General features: G+C 39.1%; 1 protein-coding gene across 4 annotated transcripts in view; it reads right to left on the bottom strand.

Annotated features, from left to right (window-relative positions):
* The window catches only part of LOC127442707 (RNA-binding protein FXR1-like), a 30,070-nt gene extending 22,473 nt beyond the window's left edge, over window positions 1-7,597 (bottom strand). For 3 of the 4 annotated variants that reach the window (XM_051700902.1, XM_051700907.1, XM_051700908.1), the window contains exons 1-3: window positions 6,966-7,597; window positions 3,722-3,774; window positions 2,018-2,111 (exon numbers count right to left, since the gene is read on the bottom strand). In XM_051700902.1, coding sequence (XP_051556862.1) covers window positions 2,018-2,111; window positions 3,722-3,774; window positions 6,966-7,016 — 198 coding nt within the window. In that variant the 5' untranslated portion in view covers window positions 7,017-7,597. The remainder of the gene's footprint in view (window positions 1-2,017; window positions 2,112-3,721; window positions 3,775-6,965) is intronic. The other variant, XM_051700911.1, reaches the window with a different exon arrangement.
* Window positions 7,598-25,167: the final 17,570 nt, after the last annotated feature.

The following is a 25,167-nucleotide window of genomic DNA, read 5'->3' as shown; positions in this document are numbered from 1 at the left end:
CAGAAACTATGTAAGAGAGTTACATTTTAAATTTAGTTTCGAGGCGCTTCCAGTTTAAGCCATGCCTGCATCCGGTTCCAGTGTTTCCCTTCTATGCAATTTGCAGCGGCGCAGCACCACTGCTGAATTATGAGTGCCGCTGTTAGAATTTCACATGGTTCATTTAATATTCTTGATGCAACATTCATGCACATACTCACAGTGACGTCACCGAATAACAACACGTGTAAAACCAAAGTGGGATGGCAGGGGATCGCAACGTTTCAATGAACAGTCAGTTAGCTCTTTCCTCGTGAATATAAATGAGTCTTCCCGTTAGCTGTATGTTTTGGAGCCTGTTTTGCTCGCTTCAAAAGCAGAATGAAACAGCGCAACACGGGACAATTATCAACACGGCTTAATCATAGCAGCACGAGGGCAGAGCAGGTGCAGTAATTCGCGGACTGGTCTCAACCACACAAACTATTTTAAATGCACTTGTGAACCAGTGAGATGCGCGGCGGGGATTGTGAAACCCGTTTGAATGCGGTACAGACTTGTCTGTTGCAAAACTCTTATGTCTCGGTGATGAAACTAGTTTAAAACAAACAGCCCCAACATTCTAAATGGCACTGACAAAGAAAACAGGAGAAAACAAATTTGAAGGCTTTTCAATTCACAGATCACAATGCTTACAAAACTTTACCATGGATTTAATGTAGTAGCACTAACTGTACTGTATTACCTATGGTAGTTGTGGCAGAAAATCTTTCTGAATGTATTTAGACTGCTGTTTTTCATTACAAAAATGCCATAGTTCTTTACACAGAAACTATAGTTACTAACCATGGTAGTGAGGAGCCATGCATGGTTTTACCTTTGCCATGAACTATTACAAATATCATTGTTAAAACTATCGATACTATGAAAGAACTATGGTGAATTTTCATAATTATTGACCAAGCTATCAGTTTTCCATCTGTGTAAAATCTGTACTCCTGTAATGCTCTCTGATTGTAGGAAAATGTAATTTGTTTTGTTTGCCTTCAGAAATTCCAAGACATGACCCAATTTATTCACACTGTCAGAATATTTCAATTTAGCCATATAAAAATTAGGTGTTCATTTTTTTCCGCAGATGCTACTGTTGTTAATATCATAATTTTCATCTGCATCCCAACCTCAAAACCAATGCTGTACTGTCAAATGTGCATTACAATGCACATAACATGTAATATTATTTGCAAGGGTGCTACCAAATCAGGTACTGGTGCCACATTTTCAACAGGCCCTTTGAGGGCACAAATAAACGCTGATGTGGCTCAGGCTGAAATTGAGTTTGACACCCTGTTTTAATCTATTCTTCGACCAACAATCTTTAATACGGGTCCGGCATCGCGGGCTTGTGGATGCGCACAACAGCACCGCTGCTGTAAAAATTCTAGGGGAAACACTGCGTTTCTATCCGAATACAGAAACATATACAAATAACTTCATCATAATAACAAATACAAATACAGATAATGGCTTCGCTGCACAACCCTATACTGTACAGTGTTCCTCCTCACTTGTAAACAGCACTGCTCTTCCGGCTGTGACTCACGTGCATCAGTTCTTGCGAGTTTCAAATGCCAATGCGATTGTCACACATGAGTACTGCTGCAGAACGGAAGCATGATTTAAAGTTTTTTAAATAAAGTACTTAAATATTTATCTTTTTCTAACCAAAAGCGATCGTGTTGCTTTAGAAGACATTAATCTAACCGCTGGAGTCGTATCAATGTTTATGCTGACTGTCTTATTTTTGGAGCTTCAAAAGTCTGATCACCATCCACTTGCATTTTAAGGACCTACTGAGCTAAGATATTTTTCTAATTTTCTTCAAATGTGTTCTGCTGAAGACAGACAGTCATACACACCCGGGATATCATGCGGGTGAGTAAATAATGAGAGAATTTTTATTTTTGGGTGAATTATCCCTTTAAGGGTGATGATTTCAGGTGTGTTCTGGCTGTTTCAGAGGTACATGTGTCCCTACCTCCACCTCATCTCCCTCACAAATGTCCTTGTGGTAATCGGGTGGGGGCGGCAACCTCACGTCACTGAACGGCAGCTGTCTCTCCGGTTGCCAGCTTTTGGAAAGAAGCCACACACACACACATGCAGAAACGGAGCTGTCAGTTAGTTTTCTAACATCAAGGGATAACTAATCGCAAGTTTATCACCAAATCCTGGACTTGCTTCAGTCTGTTGGACTAACAAACCCAGTGCTGAGAGAAGCAGAATAGATAAACAGAATACGTGTCTATTCGGCAGTTGTGACGGATATCAGTGTGAATACAGTAGAGATCGCTCTAGAGGAACAATGTGTGTGAGGTGCCAACATCGGGATATCAGTACTCACGGTGGCTTGACTGAATTGCTTTGGGGGAAAAAAAGGCTTTTACACACCCCTTATAAGCTTGAATGAGTCACTCTTAAATGAATATTCCGTGTTCAATACAAGTTAAGCTCTAACGATAGCATTTATGTCATAATATTGATTGCCACAAAAAATAATTTTGACTTGTCCTCGTTTCTTTAAAAAAAAAAAAAAGGTTACAGTGAGGCACTTACAATGGAAGTGAATGGGGCCAATCTGTAAACATTAAAATACTGATTGTTTCAAAAGTATAGCCACAAAATGCAATCAATGTGTGTAAACATGATTTTAGTGTGATTCAATTTTTTACAAACCTTTCCGGTGTAAACATGTATCCAATTTTACAACGTTGTTGCCAAAACAGCATAACATTGTAAACCTTAAAACGACCATAAAAAAAAAAAGAACGATTTAAGCAACTTTACAGCTCAAATAATACATACTTTTAAAAGTTCGACAGAAGAATTAATGTTTGCTTTTATAAAATTATAAGTTTCACATTTCTGCCTTTAAACACTTTAAAAATAGGCCTCATTCACTTACACAGTGCCTCACTGTAACCTCGATTTTTGCTTTATTTTTTATTTTTATTTTTTTTAAGGAAAAGGAGGGACGAGTTGAAATTAATTTATGCGGTAATCAACATACACTGCCACAAATTTGTCAACTGAGCTTCACTTGTATTGAACCAAAAATACTCCTTTAAAATTAAATTGAGGGTTCTGAATATAATAATTGTTTACTAATTTGGTAAAAAACTTGGGAAAAAGCTTCTCAATCTGTTTAACCATATCAACTGCTGGTCAGAGAATTCACAAGGATTTATTATACACTAATCTATTAAACTCCTGAGCACGTTTCAGTGAGATGATAGTGCTACTGGTTGTCCATGGGTCAGCAGAACCATCCCAAGAATGGCATGGCCTCTGTCCCGCACTCCCCTGCCTGCATACCTCACCGGGCTATTTATGGACCTCCCTCAGCCTTAAACAGGGAGTCAGGGATAAAGACTGGAGGAGTATGAGAGGGAGGGGAAAAGAGGGGGACAGGATTTACAAAAAAGGGGGAGAACTATAAAAGGGCTGTCTGACAGCTGTTTGGGAGAGCTCACAAAGGTGCTGAGAGAGATGGGCGAGAGCAAATGGGTGAGGGAAGTGATCAATCAGTTAAGTCTGAAAGAAAACAAGCCAAATTAATGTAAGGTGACGAGCACAACCTGATAGATGTATTGCTTTTCAATGAGGCAAAAGTCACTATTTTTGGCCAGACAGACAGAGGCACAAAGAAAGAGCGTAGACAGGAAATGTTCAGACAACTTACTTGTTTTCAAAGACTATTGTGAGGGAGTCTTCATGTACATCTTTGATGAAACCCTAAAAAGGAAGAGAAAACATGTTAAGTTCCAGGGAAAGTAATTATGCTAAATGAGTATCTGTTGTTTAGCATCCATAACATTTGATTATGGAACGTATCAGAGACTAATAGTGATCCAAAAAGCAGCTACACATTCATGAGGCTTTCCATAAAGAGAGAACGGAAATGTTAATTCTTAAGGTTTCTTAGCCAGTCCAGCGTATGCAATGTGTGTACGTGCCACAGATATGGGCACAAGCACGTCACAGGTGTAGCATGTGATAGCTGGTGAAAGTGAGATGTAATTGGAGGGGTTGGGAGGAGGCACCAAGACCCCTCCTCAAAATCTGTTCCACATCAATCACTTCTTCCTCCACATATCTATCAGAGCTGCAATAAAAACTATTACCCCAGTCGCCACCCACTTTAAAGGAAGAGAGCTTAGCTACATACAGACACTGCCTAATATGGGACAGAGAGACCATGATGAGGAAGAGAGAAAATTAGATAGAACAAATTCCAGTATGTAACCTGCTTGGCTGCTCCCTGGAAAACTAGCACAAGTCTGACTGGTGCATGTGCAGGTCTATTTAAAGTCACAAGACATATTAATTCATAGACAACCATTGGATGCATGTTTATGATTGCCAGGTCCACATTATTTACTCTGATTTTAAAAAGTGCAAAGATGCCAAGTATTGTGTGAAAGCAATGTGTGTTTAATACTTACTCATGAGCTATTAAAAACTAAGATCTTATTAAGATTAACATGTCTGATTTCAACACTGATGTCCTCAAAAGAGCCTTTTAAAATCAGCCATCTGTCTTGTGTTGAAACCATTTCTACATACTAGACTGTAAATGAATGTTTTCCTCTGATTATGTAACATTAGCATGGCAGTTCTGAGAACATGACACTACTGAGGAGCAGGACTCAACAGGCTAAGTGGCAGGTGACACTAAGTGACGGAGGTCCTGGACCAAGTGAAGACCTCCATGAGCTTCCTCCATGGACTGCCTACCATGCAGCTGAAGAGAGACTCCATCTTTATTCCAATTTCCCCTTGGAAGTGAGGTGGATTTTAAGAATGAGCACCTCTTGAAAACGTAGTCATCTCTTGAACCAGAATGTTTAATTCACTTCATTTACAATCAGGATTTTTAAAACGCTTTGTTCTGCAACTCAAACTTTTGCCATGTGTTTATTGTATCAAACACTCCCATGTTAACCACTGAAAAGGAAATTTGCCTTCAGCAGCTTGCACGAGTGTGAAAACCAGGGATGAATGTATACAATTTCCTATACACATAACTTTTTACAAATCAATAATTTGGGAACCTACAGATACGCTACTTGGTGGCACCTTGATACTCCAGATGTGGAGTGATATGAAAGGGATTGACATCAGTGGGGGAATTAAAGCAAATGTTGCTACACTTCTAGTAGGAAATAGGAGATAGATGGTCTAGATCTAGAATTAGAGGCACACATGTGAAATTGCTAGGAGCAAATAACCTGAAAGGACTTTAAAAATGGAACCATAATGGAAAGGTATAAAAAACGTGAGACTAAATTGGTAAGAATTAATCTTTAGTATGTATATTGCAAAAAAATCTTTGGCTGAACTTGATTCAATCATGGACAGCGGTTCCACATGTATGAAATTCGTTTTCTTAAATTAAAAATACTATGTAATCTCATGTAAGCACTACTGAGTGCAATTTGAGTCTCTATGCTATGGTTAGCACATCAATTCCTCAATGGATGAAGCAATATGTACAATATTCAATGTTTTGGTCCTCAACCTCCATTATGGTAACCCCCAAAACTAACAGAGATTCTTCTAAATCTCAACATAACAAAACACTAAACATTAACAAGTCTCCCTTTTATATTCATCTTTCATAAAGACAAAATGAGTCCCATGCAAAGATGCTGAGGACTAGAAATTCAGTTAACCAAACAAAAACATATTCTTGTTGCCCTAGCACAAATGGATTAAGTAAAGCTGACAAGACACTTCTTTTAGTTGAATTAACTCCATTTATTGAAGTTCTCTTGGTTACATGAATGTTTTAAATAATATAAACATGGGAGGATTGAGTAAAACTGACGATATTGAAAATGTAATCTTTTTGAGTGCATAATGGCTATGGAAGGAAAGTGGAAAAAGAGAGAAGGATAAGGACAGAGATGAGACTGGTAGTAATAGTATTGGTGGGGGGTTGTAGAGTGTCCAGTGTCAGGAAAAAGATCACTTGTTCCTCTCCCACCTGCTTCAGCCCCTCAGAGTTTTACAGTTCGAGACAGCCGTAACTGTCACCTCACTGCAAAAAAGTACACCACAGAAGAAATCACAAACCATGATATCATCTGCCCACAGACAGACAAAAATGGTCTGATGCCAGAACCAAAACACTGACCGAGCTGTATTCATAGTAAAGGGATTCGCCCCTCTGTTTTGTTTAGAATATAAAAAGTGTGTGACTCTGTTTGATACATGTATGTGAAATAGCTGTTGCACTTAGACAATGGCTTTGTTATTGCTGGAGGGTGTGACTAAAAGCTCATCTCAACTAGGACTGATCTGAACTAATTTACCTTAATATTAAGCAACCCAGGCACAGAAACGAGTATTGGGTCCAAACATCCCATCTGTTTGACACAGAAGCAACATGTTTTCTCATCTAAAAAGCTTGACTGAGTGGTTTCCCACGGACTAACCTAAACTCAAGCTGACCGACCAAACAAAGAGCACAGTGGTGTGATCACAGAAGCATGGGCAGCAGATGTCCCATATCGGACATCATACACAATATAACCCTGACGTTTTTCATATATACGGCCTTGTGGCTCAAAACCTAGTCAGATGCCACTGGCTCCTTTACACGGACCCATTAGCTAACCTGCTGACAGGACTCAATGGTTCTCTAGCTTACCAACTAATGAATAAACTACACCCAAGCCTGGCTATGAACAGTTAATGCGACCAGGGTCGACGCTTCCCCAAAACACCCGACCCGGTACCGCCGATCCAAAGCGTCCTTCCGTCTCGGGCCTCTTTGAAAGTGATATTGCACTCAGCAGACTCAGATCAGTTGTGAATCACACTTCAGCTGACCTGACATGGAGTTGCATGCCTAAACTGGACCACTCTCACGTGCATAATGTGTTTTCTTATTGTTTAAATCTCTATTTTTATGAAGTTACCTTGTAGAAGGCCCCGTTTGAGCCGCGCACCTCCACCGCCATCCCGTCCATGCTCGTCGGCGCGTCCCCACGACTGTGCCTCTCTTTGGGCGCTCCGACAGCGTGCGAGTCCGGTACCACCCCCAGCTTCACGGGCCTCTCGCTGTTCTCCGGCCGCTTGTGTGTGTCCAGTGTTTCAGGTGAGGGTGAGGGGCAAAGGTGAAGGGGGGGCAAGGGAGCCACAGAGAAGGTCTCAGCTCCGACACCCTTTCCAGCGGGGCGGGTGAACTCAATAACGGCTGCCTAAAGCGCGAGTGCTCGCAGGAGTCCCGTCAGAGGCGGGGGTGGAGCGAATCAACTCGGTTCTGAAGAGGACGGGGCTGATGCTGCTTGATGACGGTGGATGTAAACGATGTTAGCACAACAGCTAGCGCAGCCGCTAATCAACGGTCACCGACACTTAAACTCACGGTTACTGCATCTGTCGAACTGATTTCCTGATGCTCCACGCGAAGACCCTTTCTGAAGTGCCTCGGAACTTTGTTAGTTAGGACGTTTCTTTATAAATACTGTAGTGCTGTGCTACTTCACCCTTCCCCTCAACACACGCCGTCCAGAGTGGAGCAGCAAGATTGTGAATGACCGCCAAATCTCCACCCCTCGGCAGTCTACGCCCCGCCCATCATGACTTTGTATCTCGTGAGTGGTCTAATGACCTGACACTCAAAAACAGCCGCGTGCTGTGATTGGTGAAACTGTTGAGGGCCGGTCGACGCGAAGCCAGTGCCAGTGGGGTGTGTCCCGGATCGCGTCAGTTGCGTAGTTGCTAAATTTAGGTGGCACTGTTTTTACCGCCCCCCCCCCACCCTTTTTTTCCAGATGCTACTGATTCACAAAAATGGCCTTTACGTTATTGTCACATAAAGAAAACAGTTTCAAAAAGCTACTGATGCACGTTATAAGGAAAATGTGATTATTATCTGCAGTCTCCAGGTCTCTGCTGTGTATTTTGTCATACACGGAATGTGATGCTTATTTTAAGATATATTTTGAAGAGATGTTTTAGGGCCTTTCATGACATCAAACACATCGTGCAACCACAATATAAATAATCATCAAATATATCAAATTTAAAATACACTGCTTTCAGATTGATTATTTTTATTTATTTTTTAGTTCCAGCAAATTTTATTTGTATAATAATCAGTGTGCATTTCTTTTTGAATAATTTTCGAGGAAGAATCTTAAAAATTGTACTCAGTTTCGTTTTGGATGCTGCTTTATATATATATATATATATATATATATATATATATATATATATATATATATATATATATATATATATATATATACTACAAAAAGTGCAATGCTATTACCATAAATATAACTTCTTCTTTTGTTACACTGCCATGATGGTAATACCATGGTATGGTTTGAAGTACCTTACAGTATCATTCCACCACAATTGTAGGCCTATATGAAAATATCAGTAACACTACAATAAGGATCTGTTTATTAACCATTAGTTAACTACAGTAGTTAACATGAACTAACAATGAACAATACTCTTAAAGCATTTACTAATCTTAGTTAACATTAATTCCAACATAGACAAATACACTTTTAAAATCAAAAGTTGTATTTGTTAACATTAGTTAATGCACAATGAACTAACAATGAACAACTGTATTTGTATTAACTAACATTAACTAAGATGAATAAATGCTGTAAAAAATATATTTTCAGTTGTTTGTTCATCATGATACCTAATGCATTAATGTTAAAACAGTACCATATTCTATATATGATATTATAAAAATACCATGGCATTACCTTCTGATATAATTACTGAACCACGGTACTGCCACAGCACTTTTTTGTAACAAAATCTTTGTAAAAAAAAAAAAAGCCTCAACACATTTTATACCACTGGTTACAATTGTGACCGAAATTTAGTTTGAAATTTGAAGGGCCTACGTTTTTGTTTTTTTTTTTACAAAGAGTTGTCAATTATTGTCATGAATTGATTTAATGTGAACATTTTTACATGGGTGGTGCAATTAGTAACATGAACAAATAATTCCACTGTGTCCCTCTGAAAGATGATGTCTCTGTCAAAGCTCCTTAAACGGAAGCATGTAAAACCTGTCACAAAACACTTACAACTACCATATTTTGTACATAATGTTAAAAGGGTCTATTATGATTTAGTAATACAATTATTCTGGCTCATATACTGTAAATCATGTTCACAGGACAAGTAAACACGTACTTTGAATATATATACTGTATTTTTTTACAAATATGCGACTCATTGAGAACTATTATAAAATTGCAGATTTTAAAGTATTGTTACGATAAATGAAACAAAGTAAATTAAAAAGAAATATGCATTTATTCTTGGTTTATCATTTCATTTCCCCCACAATTGCCTGATTGTAAAACAACAAAAATTAAATTAAATTAAAAATACTCATACTTTGACTATCTATACATTTTTTTAATTTAGAAAAGGCATACATTTGTTTCACTGGTCTAGCCAAGCAAAGGAGTAAAATACATGTGCCCACTAGCTGGGAAAATATTACGTTTGATTCTTACAGCTTGGAACTCAAATTTACCTCTTTGTTTAATGTTGCAGACAATTTTACATATACACTGGACTGATATTTGATAGGAAAGAACAAAAGTTCATTAAGAGGTTTATAATGTCTAACCACAAAATAATATACACGATAAACTCTGCACGATGCTTGGTTACTTAACAACAAATGTGGAAGGTGTAAACTTCTCCAGGATGTTGGCTGACTTGAGCATTTGTGGATGAGTGAGGAATGACACATCAAACAGCATGACCATGAGAGAGGATCTCAGGGGGAGGTTAAAGGGGGAACAGCTGAGTACAGTATATTACAACCATTTGCTTCTTAGTCAAGCAAAGCAGGTTAAGTCAGGGGGTATTTACACTTGGCCACTTCATGCAAAGCCTGCACAATTAATCGAAAATATAATTGAGATTACAGTTACAGGCAGCTGTAATTATATAATCGTGAAAATTCCATTTAGGTGTACTCCCATTGTGCCAAAATATTGTTTACAGCATATGTTTTGGGCCATTGTGTGCATGAATGCAAAGGAAAATCTGACGTGTTTAAACCAGTCTAAAGGCATATCAGTAATCCTCACAATCTAAATGATACTGTGTAAAATGTATTAAAAATGTGAAAAACACTATTTCTTTTTCATGCAGTTAAAATATTAAAGCAATTCAGGACCACAGTTCTCAAGTTGTTTTGATGCAGAGCCAACATAAAGAATATGGCATGAAACTGCCCCACACAAAATAAGTATTTAATGTAAATTCTATTAATTGAAATGAATAATCACAATTACAATATCAAAGGAACTTATCTGCAATTTAGATTTTCGTCATAATCGTGCAGCCCTACTCCATGCGTTTCTTTACGGATTGGATTGCTATCCAATTGAATAAGCACTTTCCATTTACACTTGCCACATAAATGTGTGTTCGCCAAACGGATATAAATCCGACCTTCAATTCCTGTGATATATGCAAATAAAACAGTTCACTTTCGATGTTAATGCCAGGCAGGATACAAATACTTGGTAGCAGCTATTATGTTTCGCATTTTCCCTATGCTGATGCAGCAATGTTCGGGCGGAGTAAAGTGTACTTACTCTATATGGCTTGAACAGCCAGATGCATTTACACGTGACCAAGTTTTGTCTGGAATTAATGCACCTCAAACCCCCTCCTTAGTTGGTTTGAGTGATCAGATTTATATCTGTCCCAAATCCATCTTGGAGGGCATCTACCCGTCTATGATTTTTCATGATCGGATAGCTATTCGATCAACAAAAACGCATGAAGTAACCAAGTGTAAATACCCCCTCAGAATGTGACAGAACAGGTGCAAGGAAAACATATTAGTCAGATATAAGCTGTGATGGCTAGCCAAACAAAACAACACAAAGCTTCCCCTCCTTATGCTCGGCATGTTTCTGTAGTTACATTCTGCTACCAACAGTGGGCAATGTAGTGCTATCATGACCATGTGCCTGTTACAACAAGAGAACAGTTTTAGCACACAATGTTCATCCATACAGTGTTGCAGAACCGAGAGCTTGTTGATTTGAATTTGTGATCTTGTTCAATAAATATTTGTACTATTATAGTGAAATTTACACTCACAGCACCGATATATATATATATATGATGTGTCCTATATAAGTATAGATACTTAGACAAAAGGTAGGTAGTTAAGTAGGTAGGTAGGTAGATAGATATGCTGTGTCTCGTTTGGAAGGCTGCATGCTAGCTAGGACGTGTCCTTTGAAGGTTGCAGTATACCGAGCGCCCTCCTTTAAACAAGCCTCATTTAAAGGAGAAGGCCTTCGTAGGACAAATGGAAAAAGAACATAACATGGTTGCTATGACAGCACGCCACTCTTCAACAAGCTCGAGCACTTTGAGTGAGAAGGGAACAAAGTCCCTCTGGAAGGGAATGTATGAGGTACATTTTAGGAGAGTTATAATGATGTAGAGAGAAAAGAAATTAGATTTTACAGGTGTACTTTGTCTATAATAATATATTTTAATTATATATTACTATAATTATACATATTATATACTCTACACCCGTCTACTGAGGTACTTCAACTTGGGAATTAATATTACTTGAGTTTGAACATCATATTTTCAGGCAAATTAGCATAATTTTAATGATGTTCATTTCCGTTGAAGCAAAGAATTGTGAGTTGTGAGTGCCCATGAAGGATACACCTCATGCATCCCCCGAATTCCCGTGAAAGAAGGTCGCATTCGAAGGATGCATTCGGAGTGTCCTACTCGTTTTTCTAAAACGAGACAGCCTCGATGACATATGCGGCCGACAAATGCGAACTTCGGAGGACACAGCCTTAGAAACGAGACACATAGATAGATAGATAGATAGATAGATAGATTGATTCAGAGCATTTCCCTTGGCACTTCACAAGGGCTATCTTCCAAATGTTACCCAATTGCACTTTAGTAGGGCCTGCTTCTGAGCATTTCCCTAGGTGCTTTACTAGGGCCAGCTTACAAGCGTTTCCCTTGTTGCTTTGCTAGGGCACGCTTTCGAGCATTTCCCTATGGACATTATTAGGGCTAGCTTCCAAGTGTTTCCCTATAGCCACTTTAATAAGGTTAGTTTCCAAGCATTTCCTTAGGTGCTTTACTTGTGCTACCTTCCTAGCGTTTCTCTAGGGGCTTTTACTTAGGCTACCTTCCGACCGTTTCCCTATAGGTGCTTTACTACACTAGCCTCTGAGCAGTTCCTACATAATACCCTTCAGGGTCACACCATTAGCTCTGCAACAGCAAGCAATTGCTTTTTTATATCCTACAGAAAAGAAAGAGAGTACACACTTGTCAACAGTGTTTCAATATTACCAGCAGTGGCAATTTCTCAGGGCCAGCAAAGCCTTCTCTGCTGGCGTAACATGCCTAATAAATAAATATTTGTTCATCCTTTCATTCTCATTGACCTTTTTGCCTATGTATTTTCAACTCTTTCCACTCCTAATTCATCTACAAACGAATAGCAAAAAACTAAAAGTTTATCCAATCAGAATTTATTCCTCATTGCTTACAGGCAAAGTGTGACAACTGTTTCACAAATTGCATGCCCGAAGCCAAGCTTGTTAGCCGAAGCAGCGCGTGAGTTTGAGCTCCACCCCCAGGCCTTCATAATCTTCAGAATCCCTCAACAGTGCAGTGAATGGGCATCTAAATTCAGACTGTCAGATTCATCAGCCAATCAGATTGATTTATTTGTTCTTGGTGGGTGGTCTTTAGGATATGTCACAGTCCAGGCCTTCTAGCTGGCCTTGAGTGACGCAATCACGCTTTAAGTGATGTACGTAATTTGAAAGCGAAGAGCGCGAGATCTTGCTGACAAGAAGGCTGTCATCACTGCTGTTATTGCCATTGAGAAAGAGATCCTTATGGATTTAAAAACCAGAGATGTTCTGCACGATCGTGCGATTGATTAATTAAACAGGAAAGGAGGACTGATTTTCACTTCAAGGAAATTGGTAAGTGCTTTTTGCATTGTTATAGCAACATCAGGAGTTTTCTAAATGTAAATTAGGCTGCTTGTGCATTCAGTGCCGGATCAAGTTTTGAAAAGTAACCGTGTACCCTGATGAAACAAAATTTATTGCAAGCAAAATTTAAATCACAAATATTATTAGAGAGCTTTTTCTTGGTATTAGAGCTCCTTGGTTCTGGCTTTCGTGCATGTTTTTTAAAATGTCAGTTGTTATTATTAGTTGACTGCCATGTATGGAATATTTTCATTTAATCATTCAGTTAATCTATTTTGATAATTGAATTAAAATTTATGCAATATGCAATGATCTAAAAATGACAATGTGTAATCAATGTACTATGAATAACTGCATTATGAATGTTAGTCAATATGTTAGATATTTAATCATTCATTTATTGATTTAATTATCATTTACTCAGTTTCAAAGCATGTGAGCGAAGCGGAGCAGTGTGACACTCTGCTCAATAACCCACTCCATGCGTGTGCGCTCCACTAAGCCGCTCACGGCCCAAGCGGATGCTCCGCTCAAGTACCGCTCACGCTCACTGGTAAAAAAGCGTCCGCTCAAATCCTGCTCCGAAATTAAATTTCTCTGTAGTATACTTGGTTCCAAACACGTACACAGGAGGGTAGCTACAGTGGCCCAAGCAACTGCCCCTTTGCCCACATGGGCTGAGGAGCCCCTCTGGGTGAAATATAGACCATAGGCTGACATTTATTAAATTATCAAATGATTAGTAATGTACACATCTGAAATTATGTGATTGTATTGTTGTGTTTTAGTATATAAAATCTCATTGTTTATTTTGGACTGGTTTGCAACGGCTGTTAGATAATCAGGTCAACCAGAACTTCCTTATCATTTGTAATCAGTCAAATATTTCTCTGTTAGCACATATGTCATCAACATCTTCAAATAATACTTTTCAGTTCTAAAAATTTCAGTTCTAATTACCTTTATTTACTTTAAACAAGTCATAAAACATGCCTCTACAAGTGATAAAACGTGCGTTGGCAAGGAAACTCGCTTACGTGCAAATTTGCACTTTTCAGTTTAAACTGGACCCGAGTGATAAAACTGACCCAGAAAAACACAATCTTTTCAACTTTAAAGTTTGTTCGAGTTGTTTATGGCAATAATGAAAACATGGACTGGTACCAGGTAAAAGTGAAATTCATAATTGTTTTTCAGTTGCGTTGTCTCCACGGAATGATTATAGATTTGATACATTAATATATTTCTGATTTAATGCTATCAGGCTTTGGGTCTGTAAATTAATATGAGCAATTTCTCATCCTAATTTTGTGTTCAGTTTTAAAGGGTATATTAAGTTATCCAGAAAAGAGCAGTGAATGTTTTTCTCTTTTTCAGTGTTGTTGCTTTATTAATATTCCCTATAATTTTATATGTACGAATCATATGCAATATAAAGGACTGTGGTTATTTATATAATAATTATTATATTAGTAGATACCATGTGCCCCCTTTGTTTTTTCTTGATATTTTTAAAGCATTATAAAGTGAATCTGGACTTTATATGCATCAAACAATGTGTTGTACATGCACTCTTTATATGTACAGCAGAGTTTAACCATGGATTTAACAAATAAAAAATATTTGTCCTGCATAAAGTGAGATTTTGTCCATATATATATATATATATATATATATATATATATATATATATATATATATATATATATATATATATATATAAGATGAAATGTTTTCATGTTTCATGTTTAATGATCCTAAAACAAATAAAAATTATTTAATTCACAAATTACACTGCCTTCATTTAAGACATTTTTTTTTCTAATGTACAATAATTTATAGCTTTTTTCTCTGCGCATGAATGCAGCAAGCAATGTCGAAGATGTTATCTGCAACCACTAATCTAGTCTTTTTTTTTTTTTTTTTACGTTTCACTTATCGTTAAGGTATGGATTTGGCTTTGGGAAACTGACCAGCAGTTATGTGCCACTTTATCCCGAAGCAGAAATCGAAAACAACAGGCGGTCGATTAAGTGAGATAATTCTGCAAAGAAATTCTCTATGCGAGAGCGGAAATCTTTACTAATCATATGCTCAATTGTACAACAGAGGCATGAAAGCAGAATGCTGCGCCTGCAAATTAGGACACACTGATCTGCAAGATCATACATGTTTATTGGATTTGATGCAGGGATTTTTTTGTGTGTGTTCGCCGGGATTCAAGGAAATATGCTTTGCCAATATACAGTATTATTAAGCTTACATATTCAATTGAGGGTGCTCTAATGTTCACAACCCCGCAGAACCAGGCCTGCATCAAGCTGGCAGCTGCACTGATATGATGGCAAAACAACAAGATACCTTACTTATCTATTAATTTATTATCGAATAGTAGTGTACTCTACTAGCTCACCTTTTGCTGCGCTACCATGTTCGCGTAGCACAACCTCGTGCTCTCTGGCAATGTGACAGGTACGACTCCAAAAGGAATATTTGCTAATTCTCACGGTCTCTCCACAGTCCACACTACCTTTCGATTTCTCGTTCTTAGCTTTGATTTATACTCTGCATTTATTTACGTTATAAGGTAGGCAAATTCACTAAAACAATGTTAGAGCTCCATGACATCAGGCCTATTGCTTATTTCGCAGATTCCCAAACCAGCATATCACGAAGCGCATTCTGGGTTGAGCGAGCGGAGCGGAATCTTCAAAAAGGCGCTCTCCGCTCAGGTGAAATGATCACCGCTCCGCTCAACGCTCTGCTCTCCCTCCGCTCCACTCACATGCTCTGCTCAGTTTAATAATCAAAGTGCAAATCAATGGAAAAATACAAATTAACTTCTCTATGGAGAATTATAGCCTCTCTCTGTATTTCTCTGTATGACCCTTTCTGTGAATAACCCAGAAGGAGATGTGTGTGTCGATACTAAAAGGATGATCTAATGTTTCAATTAGAGCAGAGTCAGGCACTACCTGGTGCCTGAAAGATGCAGATAATATATGTGCGTTAATTAGTGCTAGAAACGAGATGAAACGAATGTATATGTGTAATAACACTGGAGGGATTGGGAGAGATGTGTGTGTGTGTTGAGGATCAAACACCTCCTGTTGCAGCGCACACATTTCTCCATCTTACAGGGATGTTTTGTGTAACCAACGACTGTAATAAGGGAAATCATTTAATATACTAATCAAATTAATGCAGAAAGTAATGATTGTTAGTCAGTATAAAATATGTAACCATATGAAGTGATTACAGTGTGTTTTATGCATATAAAATGAAATAGTCATGCTTTTGCCACCATTGAAGCAAGTTGGGTCAGGATGACCAGCTAGAAGGGAGATGGTGGTGACGAAACTAGGGGGGCATAAGATGATTTTATTAGATGAAGAGGCCATCACCTAAAGAGATAAGGAGGACAGAAAATGTATAAAATATGCATGTTCTAAAGTGTAATTTTATATGCTCCATAGACCACCTCAGCTTTGTTACTCTGTAATAAAAGTCTATTTTTAGAATCAGAACTTTGCGTCTCCGAGAAATCTTTGACTCAACAGTGCTCCGATTGCTGTTTTGGGGAATCTGCCATGACACACATAATGTATGATAGGCATATGGTGTCTTATTCATTGTGAAACTGTGTTTTCTTAATGGCATGAATCGCACTGAAGGCCTAGACTTAAAATGCATGGGCAGTGGCTGATTACCAGTGATACTTTTGACACTTGAATATGACCATTAACCACAAATACTGTGCTGAAAGCATAAAAACCTCATACTGATTTAAACATGTTCTCCTAAAAATAACTGGATTGGCCTATATTAATAACATAAGCTAAATAGTTGAATAAAAATAAAATAACAAAATGTTTTGCAGTTCGCATTGTGTGTATAAAAAGACATGGAAAGATGTTTCACCCCATTAACCCTTTAAAGCTTGAGCCCAAAATTCTGAAAATTCCATTCTGTGCCAGAATAGGATATTCATATCCATATTCATATTACATTCATATTTATATAATATCACACCTGAACTGTATATACCACATTGAAGAGAAGAATTAGGGCTTTCAAATGATATAAATATATGTATGATTATTTAAGGCTTATCATCCTTTATCAATAAGATTTCACACAGCAATTTTTACAAAAACTTCTCCGGCCACAATACTTCCAACTGCATTTTTTAACCATTTTAATTACAAGCTAGAGGGAAACTTAGAGTGTATGAAATATGCATCATTTTGTGGGCAATGTAGAATAGCAGACAGATTAGAAATATAATCTATTGTTTATAAGTTATGACCATTCTAGTGATTAGTGGGAAAACAGAATAAAACAAACATTTAGATTCATTTCACATGACCACTCCTCAAATACTCCTTTTGAGCACCTGTAATAATAAATTGAGATTGCATCTGAAATTGAAGGACACAAACACTGAAATATACATTTTATGTGTTCAATAAAACACACACTTTATTTAATTTGAACATTAGAATTACACACAAATTACACAGCAAAACATACAAAATTTCGAACTATCTACAGTAAATACATTTTTAATAAAGAGTGCAGGAACAGAATATATATAAATTCATAAATACTCAACAACTGCAATACCTGTGGAGAGAAGAGAGGGAGAAAAGAGGGGAGGGGGAGGACGACAACACCAGTTAACACAGCCCAACCTAGGCCTCTTCGCGAAACTGGTCACACTCAGCTGAGTGCCAAGACTGAAAACATTTCCTATTGCGAACCAAGCAAAGTCTTTTGCCATTACGTTCCTATGCACAACAAGCTACTTTAGCTTTATTGTCAGTCCTGCTTTTCCGATAGCATAGCCAACATCTCTTAGAGGACTCTTAAAATTTAGGGACATGGGCTGTGTGGAGTGATGATGGAGGGACTACAGGCTTTTGTGTATGCAAAGGGAAACTTGCGTGAATATTGATACCTCCCAGCTGAAGAGCCAGGTTTTCTCTGAAATCTATCTGGGTTAAGTTCACTGGTCTATGCTCATCCCCTGGTGCTGCATGAATGTGTTGCCATTCCTTAAACAATATGAAACTACTGATGACGGCAATGTCTATGAAGTGAAAAAAAAAAAGAGTCTTCCACCACTTCTGAGTTTTTTGTAAGACGTCGTAAGATTTTATCATTTGGTCTGACCTATCAACACAGCCCATGTTTTTTTATTTATTTATTTTAAAAAAAATTTTTTTTATAATCGCTGATGACAGTGGGCTGGAGGGATACTTCTTTTGTCCAGTTGCCATCATTTTTTACAAACCTAGTAATTTCGGTTGAGCCATTCGCATTGTGGAAATTGGAGAGGCATGTAACTGCACGCGTGGCCTTCCACTGAATTACAAGTATATTCCCCTCAATCCTACACCACCTCATATCCCCAAGAGATGTCTTAAGTTCCCATCTTTTGATGTCTTTAAATTCTGCAGGATACAGTTTACAATTCACCCTGCATGTCCCACAGGCATGAGTTCCCATTTCTAACAACTTAACCATAAGAGCTGGGGACGTGTAAAAGTTGTCAAACCAAACATTGTAGCCCTGGTCTTTGAATGGCTGCAGTAACGATTCAACTACTTTGGTGGCCAAGTCAGTGACACGCCCATCATGACTACCTGTGTAAACATTAAAGTCGAGGCTTGCCCTTCATGTATTGTTTAAATCCTGACAGAGCTTTAGACTTGACCATACGTTCATCTATTGCGGGATTTTTGTTAGGCTGAAAGAGCTGCTGGCATTTTTGTTTGAGGTGGTCCATAAGATAATGCAGGTTCCTAAGGTGATCCTGATTATCATCTGTGGTAGGGTCTACAACATGTAGAGCTGCTAAAAGAGCCTTGTAGCGATCACATGACATAAATCCCTTCGCCCACGTGCCCTGAAGTGACTTGGTTCCCCAATGACGATGGGAATCAGGGAGAATTGAAAACCCCATGTAAATAAGCAACCCAAGAAATTTGTAAAATTCATCGGGGGTCACCTCCATCCAAGCTCCTTGGTAGCTGGAATATGACAGACAGTTTAGGACGAGCTGCCACCCCTGACGGTTTGTAAAGCTGCATATCTCAGCAACTACAGCCTGAGTAAAAAACAGCATGAAAAAGTCAATTTCTCGCAACATCACATTGGAGGTTGACCGCACAGCCTGACGCACGCTACCTAAGTCAATACCGAATGGACGGCTAGGCTTAAATGGGAGAGGTTTTGGTGCCTGTGAATCAATGTCAGATTACGAGGGATAAGAAACAGAGTCAGGGAAGCGTTTACGCTTTCTAGCTGACTTGGGACCTGTGTGAGAATGGCTAGCCATACCCAAAATAATAAGAGTAAGTGTTAGTGTTACTGTGAGTATCAGTCATATTAGAAATAGAAACAAACAATACATACACATTCATATATACCCATTTGATGGTCTTGGCTGGGGATCAGGTTCCATCTCATCCTCCATCTCCTCATGGTCCGGGTCTTCCTGCAGTAGTTCCTGGTCCAGCAGATCTTCCTCCTGTGTGCACATGCCCTCATGATCCATGTCCTCCTCTGCTATGAACCTAAACTCATCAGCAGTCAGCTGCCTCCTCCTCTTGAGGGTGCTAAACAGGGAGCCATAGTCTCTATCCATCTCTACAACAGAAAAAAAGTACACAATTGGTAGCCAGCAGTGTGTTCTTCCCAAATCCGTACACTGAATAGTCACCAAAGGCTTGCAGACTAACCAGAATGTCCAACTGCAGACAGCCCTATCACACTTTCCTTGTGAACAGGAAGCTACACACAATCTAAAATCATGTCTGTGTAATGGATGGGTAAGGCTATCTGCTAAATTATAGAAATATACACTCACAGAAATATTTGAGCCTATTTGTAAGATTTATGTAATTTAATTGCATATAAAATTTCCATTAATTTGCATTACATAGTTTTAATATAAACATGTTTATATTAAAACTATGTAATGCAAATGAATGGAAATTTTATATGCATTTAAATTACATAAATCTTACAAATAGGCTTAAATATTTCTGTGAGTGTATCTACCATTTGTTTTATTACAAGGGAAAATCAACAAGCTAGATAACTTACCTAACTAGCAAGCCAGTTTCCAAGCAGGTCTGAACAGCGTAAAAAAAAAAGAAAAAGAAAAAAGGTCTGAACAGCATCTGGTCTCTGCCTCACATAAATTCAGGTGGATTTTTCACAAGCCAAAAAAGTTATTGATATTTAGCTAAAAATGTACATAGTACTGCTAGCTAATGTTTATTTAGCAAGTTTCACAGAAATTTGCTTAAAAATAGAGGCTGGCTGCCTGTCCGATGAACACCGACGGTCATGTCATTTTTTCCAGAAATAACTAGCGTTACTCCTACAAATAAATGCTTCGTAACTAAAATGTTTTGACTTTCAATAGACAGTATTGACAACACGTTAAATAACTTGTCTTACCTCAAAAGATCGCCTCCGTTTTCAATTTGAAGCAGTAAGTCCAACACTGGAGGTAATCTCCTGGCGTATCCTCTCTGGCTTCGATCAGGCAAATGGAGGATGATGCCGATGAAGATACATTTATTATTCACGCCCAGCAACCCCTTAACCAATCATATGTGCTTTTAGCTTATATTGTCATGAGTATCTGGCAGTTTTCAGAAATAAAATCATGATTGGACGGCGAAGATATTGAGACAGGAATCATGGGAAAATTATTCCCAAATTTGGATGCTCCGGCTGGAAAGTGTTAATCGTGGAACATCTTCTGTTGGTGGGGCAGCAGTAAGGGATGTCTCCCTGCCACCCCCCGCAGCTGGACATCGGATCTTTTCGATTGCCTCTCGGTCTTGCTTTCCCATCAAGATATTCTTCCTTTCTCTTTGAGACGTACCATACAACCAGGGTTCAATACACAACCCTCCCACCCCACCCCCCGCATGAGCAGACCTACCCTATGTTCAAGGCCTCTTCTTTGTTAGAAAAAACACAAGCTATCAGTCTCTGCCTAACACCCATCCAGTGCCTATCCTTAATCTGTTGGAGAATTGGTTTAAGTAGGAGAGCGACGTGAGAGGTGTAGGATTTAAGTGCACCAAGAAGAAAACATTCAAAAGGACCCACAAAGCAATAAACAAACCTTCTGTAAGAATGACCTTAGGGCCTTTTCAGGCCATAAATCTATGAATCTGTACATTTGGTGCCGAAAGTCTCCCAACTGCATCCTGTGACCTTTTTCCTGAACAAAAGAACTGTGAGGAAGATCACACTCCCCTCAGGAGTCCCCTGTTGAGAGACTTAACTCCTTTTAGGTTGTTGATTTGAGATAATTAACGAGTGCCAAATGGCTGGTTAAGGAGTCAACCATCCTGCTAAAACAGCAAAAACAGCATGATTTAAAACAAAAGGGCCATTACTTAGGGAGGCCCCCTTTAACCCACGGGACAGTGACATAGGGTTGATTCAGTTCTCAGTTTATGACCTTCTGAACTTTTCCACACAAGCACCAAACTTTTGAACTCTGTGTGTGGGACAAAACTTACAAGATCATTTTATACCCAGGCTTAGCCTGACTATATCTTCTGCAATAACAGATAATCAAGCATCACCATGTTCTAAGTTAATGGAGTAACCATTATACGTTTTAATCTGGGTTTACTAACACATGGAACTAACATTTTTCTTGTCCTTCTAAAATGTATATCTACCTTAAATATTGTCAGACTACCTCATGTAATGTTATCCTTGCTTGAACCATATGATTTATTCTTATTACCTCATGTAATGTTATCCTGGCATTAACTATATGATTTATTCTTTTTACACTTTTAATCATTTGTCATGAATGTTATGACCATTGTAATGATTATTACCATTACCCTCATGTTTGGTATCTATGAAGTCCATGTTGATGTTGGGTAAAATCCAATAACTTGCATTGTATTGTTGCTATCAAAGTTTAGGACTGAAATACCTTTAGTGAGAGCAGGAAAATATTGGAAAGCATGTAACAAGAGAATGATATGCTAATTAACTTGAGGCGGGAAAAGCTGTTTACGCCTTGTGGTCAAGTTCATTTCTGACTGGTCAGAAGTCTTCTGGGTTGTGCCCAGTCAGAAAGGTTAAAACCTCATGACATTGAATGAATGAGTTGAGTTAAAATGAGTTGGGTTGAGTTGATGCTGAAAACAGTGTCCAAGGCTACTAAGAATCTACGCTGAACACCGAATCTATGCTGAACACAAAGTCTATGCTGAGTCTATATTTCTTTTTAGCTTTTAGCATTATCATGCAGTCTTTGTTTTCCACAAAGTCTTTCACGATAGTTTATTTCGCCGCAACTGCCTTCGGTCCTTGAACGCACCGCAGCAACCTGCCTATGAATGAAACCTGGCTCATTCATCTCTTGACTCGTCATTCCCAATTGGATTCTCTGACCCCTCACGTCATCTTTGACTCAACTCCCAGACTGCCGACACAACGAAAGAACAACTTATCAACTGACCAAGTAACCAAGTACAGTATTTCCATGTCTCGCTAAACTGGTGTATTAGTTTAAATCAATAACGTTATTGTGGGCTAATACAAATGTGAAATGGTGTAACAGCATAAGGATGGGTAAGGAGGAGGCGGGAACTGGCTGAACAGTCAGCATAAAGGTTTAATGATATAAATGAACTTAAAGCTACATAAAACATAAACAAACATACATGCAGCACGGCTGCGTGCATCTTTCTCTCTTGAACTGCAGCCTCCGGCTCCCCATTATCTTGCACTCCCACTGATCAGCTGATCCAGCGCCGGCTGTGCACCATCACGGCTCGGCCACACCCTCCTCCTCGTCACAAACGGTTAGATTGATGGTTTGTTCTGTCATGGTTTGCTAAATTTCATACATTGCCATAATTCAATATTCTGCATTTTCAGTATTCCAAATCTTGTTGTCTTTACTCTTCACTTTGTGTGTGTGTGTGTGTGTGTGTGCACTAGATTAGTTTATGTATTAGGTTTAGAATAGTTTAATAAAGTCTTGTTTGTATTCAAAGAGAAGTGTCTTGTACTTCATGCTCATAAAGTTAACTGTCTGATCCTGTTACTTGCTTATAAACAGTGTTTATGCTAAATTAAGGATATTATTTTGTTGGCCACTAGGTGATATTCCTCCCAGAATTGATAAAGACGCGAGTTTCAACATATCAGTGGAAGAATACGTTGATTTGGTGTTAAATATTAATTCTGTTAGATTCCCTAGAGATTAGATCTTTATTCCCCCTTTTAACCAGTAATGAGCTAAAATTCCTACAGAGGCGAGCCGCAAGACTGCATTAGCCGTCCCTCCAATGCCTAGCTTGGCCTGATTTTGCTCCCCCATTCAATCTCTCTCCAAAAACCCCTGGATAAAGATCGAGTGGGTAAGCGTAAATAATTCCTCCCCACTCCTTTTCTCTTCTACATGCTACCTCACCACATATCGCAATTGTTCCCTATTCCTACTTTCTCATTTCTGCACACCCCATTTTTCATCCTTCCTTCTTAACCATAGCCAGAAGCTCCCTTTTTCTGCTTCCTCTGCCATTTCCTTCGGAGACTTCTTCAACTCTGATCCAAAGATACCAATGTTTGTCAACAGGTGCTGCGTTGATGTTCCATTAAACCCTTGACACCCAACCTCCACAGGTCCCTTTTCCCATGGGACAGTAAATTCAATCACTTTCCTAGTTGATGCCGACCATAGCACCAATTTCAGCCTCAAGGAGGTAATGGTGATCTCAGAAGGAAGTTTTAGCTGCTGGCCAAGATCAACCACCATTGTCCAATCACTTCCATGTGCCATGATTGACCTTCCGCCGTGCCGTGCCTTGTGCGGCACCACCCTTTTTAACAAACTCAATGTACTTAATGGTCTTTGTTGGCCTTTATTCTACACACCTCAAAGATCTGACAGCTTTCACAGAACCTGATCATGCTGACATCTATACCATCCTTGTGCCAAGGTCAGACTGTCCATTTGCCAAGTTCGGTCTTGCACCTAGCCAACATGTGCTGCAGAGGGGACAACTCTCCTCTTTACCTTACCACAGAGACAAATTTCCAGGGCTTGGAAGAGTGTCATAGGTGGATTTTATTAACCCAGCTTGGGGTATCTTCCACAGGTCAGCCCATCCTAAAACTCTATTAGATGCACCTTCCCATATTGTCCAGCACCCTTGCTGCTGGCTGACTGCTCGAATCATATACCCTTCCTCTTCCATCTTAGTTATTCTGTCACTACCATCACTTTCTTCTGTTTATTAGAGGCTGCTGACCACAGTTTGGGAGCCATCTCCCATCCAAGGCTTGCTATTCCTGATTGGGTTCTTCCAACAAACTCTTGTTGCTTCAGTCTTGTAACCATCCTGTTTACAACCTCCTCTACCTTCCAGGCACAGTCTGTTCAGACCTGGGCTTGACCAGCCTTCACTGACTGGTCTGTTGATTCCCTTAGTTCTAAGAACAGCCTGGTCTTCTCCTGCTTGTAACCTAGGGTGATGGACTTTAATGGCAGTTGTAAGGCATTTCTTCCAAACAATGCTATGTCTGAAAGACAACACGGCAAGCCCAGCCACTTCCTGAAATAACTGTTGGCCTTGGTGTCCATCCTTACCACTGCCACTGCAGTGATCTCACACATCTTTAGCGGCCACATCAGGCAATACAACGTAAATTGGTAACACCAGACCTTCTATTTGCCTGGGAGATGACAATTGTCTATCTTATCCAAGCCCTCTTTCAGCTGCTTCAGAACCAACCCTGCCATGTGTTTATCTGACAGATCTACTGTGTATGATCTCCCTAAACTTCGAAAGGGCTGTTCTGCCAGCATCGGGATTCTTTCACCATTCACCTCAAATGATATCTGGTCACTTCTAATCCCCTTACGAATAGAAAGGCTACGTAACTTTCTGGCTTGAGCTTCATCCTGGCCAATGTCAAAAGCTCTTCCAGCCTTTTTAAGAGGCTATTTGTACATGCAGCAGTCTGGAGGATACTTGTGACATCATCCAAATAGCTCTGCAGTGCTGGCAATCTCACCCCAGATTGTGCATGGATTCGTCGG

The sequence above is a fragment of the Myxocyprinus asiaticus genome, chromosome 1 (assembly GCF_019703515.2).
Source record: "Myxocyprinus asiaticus isolate MX2 ecotype Aquarium Trade chromosome 1, UBuf_Myxa_2, whole genome shotgun sequence".
In the NCBI taxonomy this organism is placed as follows: domain Eukaryota; kingdom Metazoa; phylum Chordata; class Actinopteri; order Cypriniformes; family Catostomidae; genus Myxocyprinus; species Myxocyprinus asiaticus.
The sequence above is the reverse complement of the archived record's forward strand: the minus strand, read 5'-3'. Positions and strand labels throughout refer to the sequence as shown.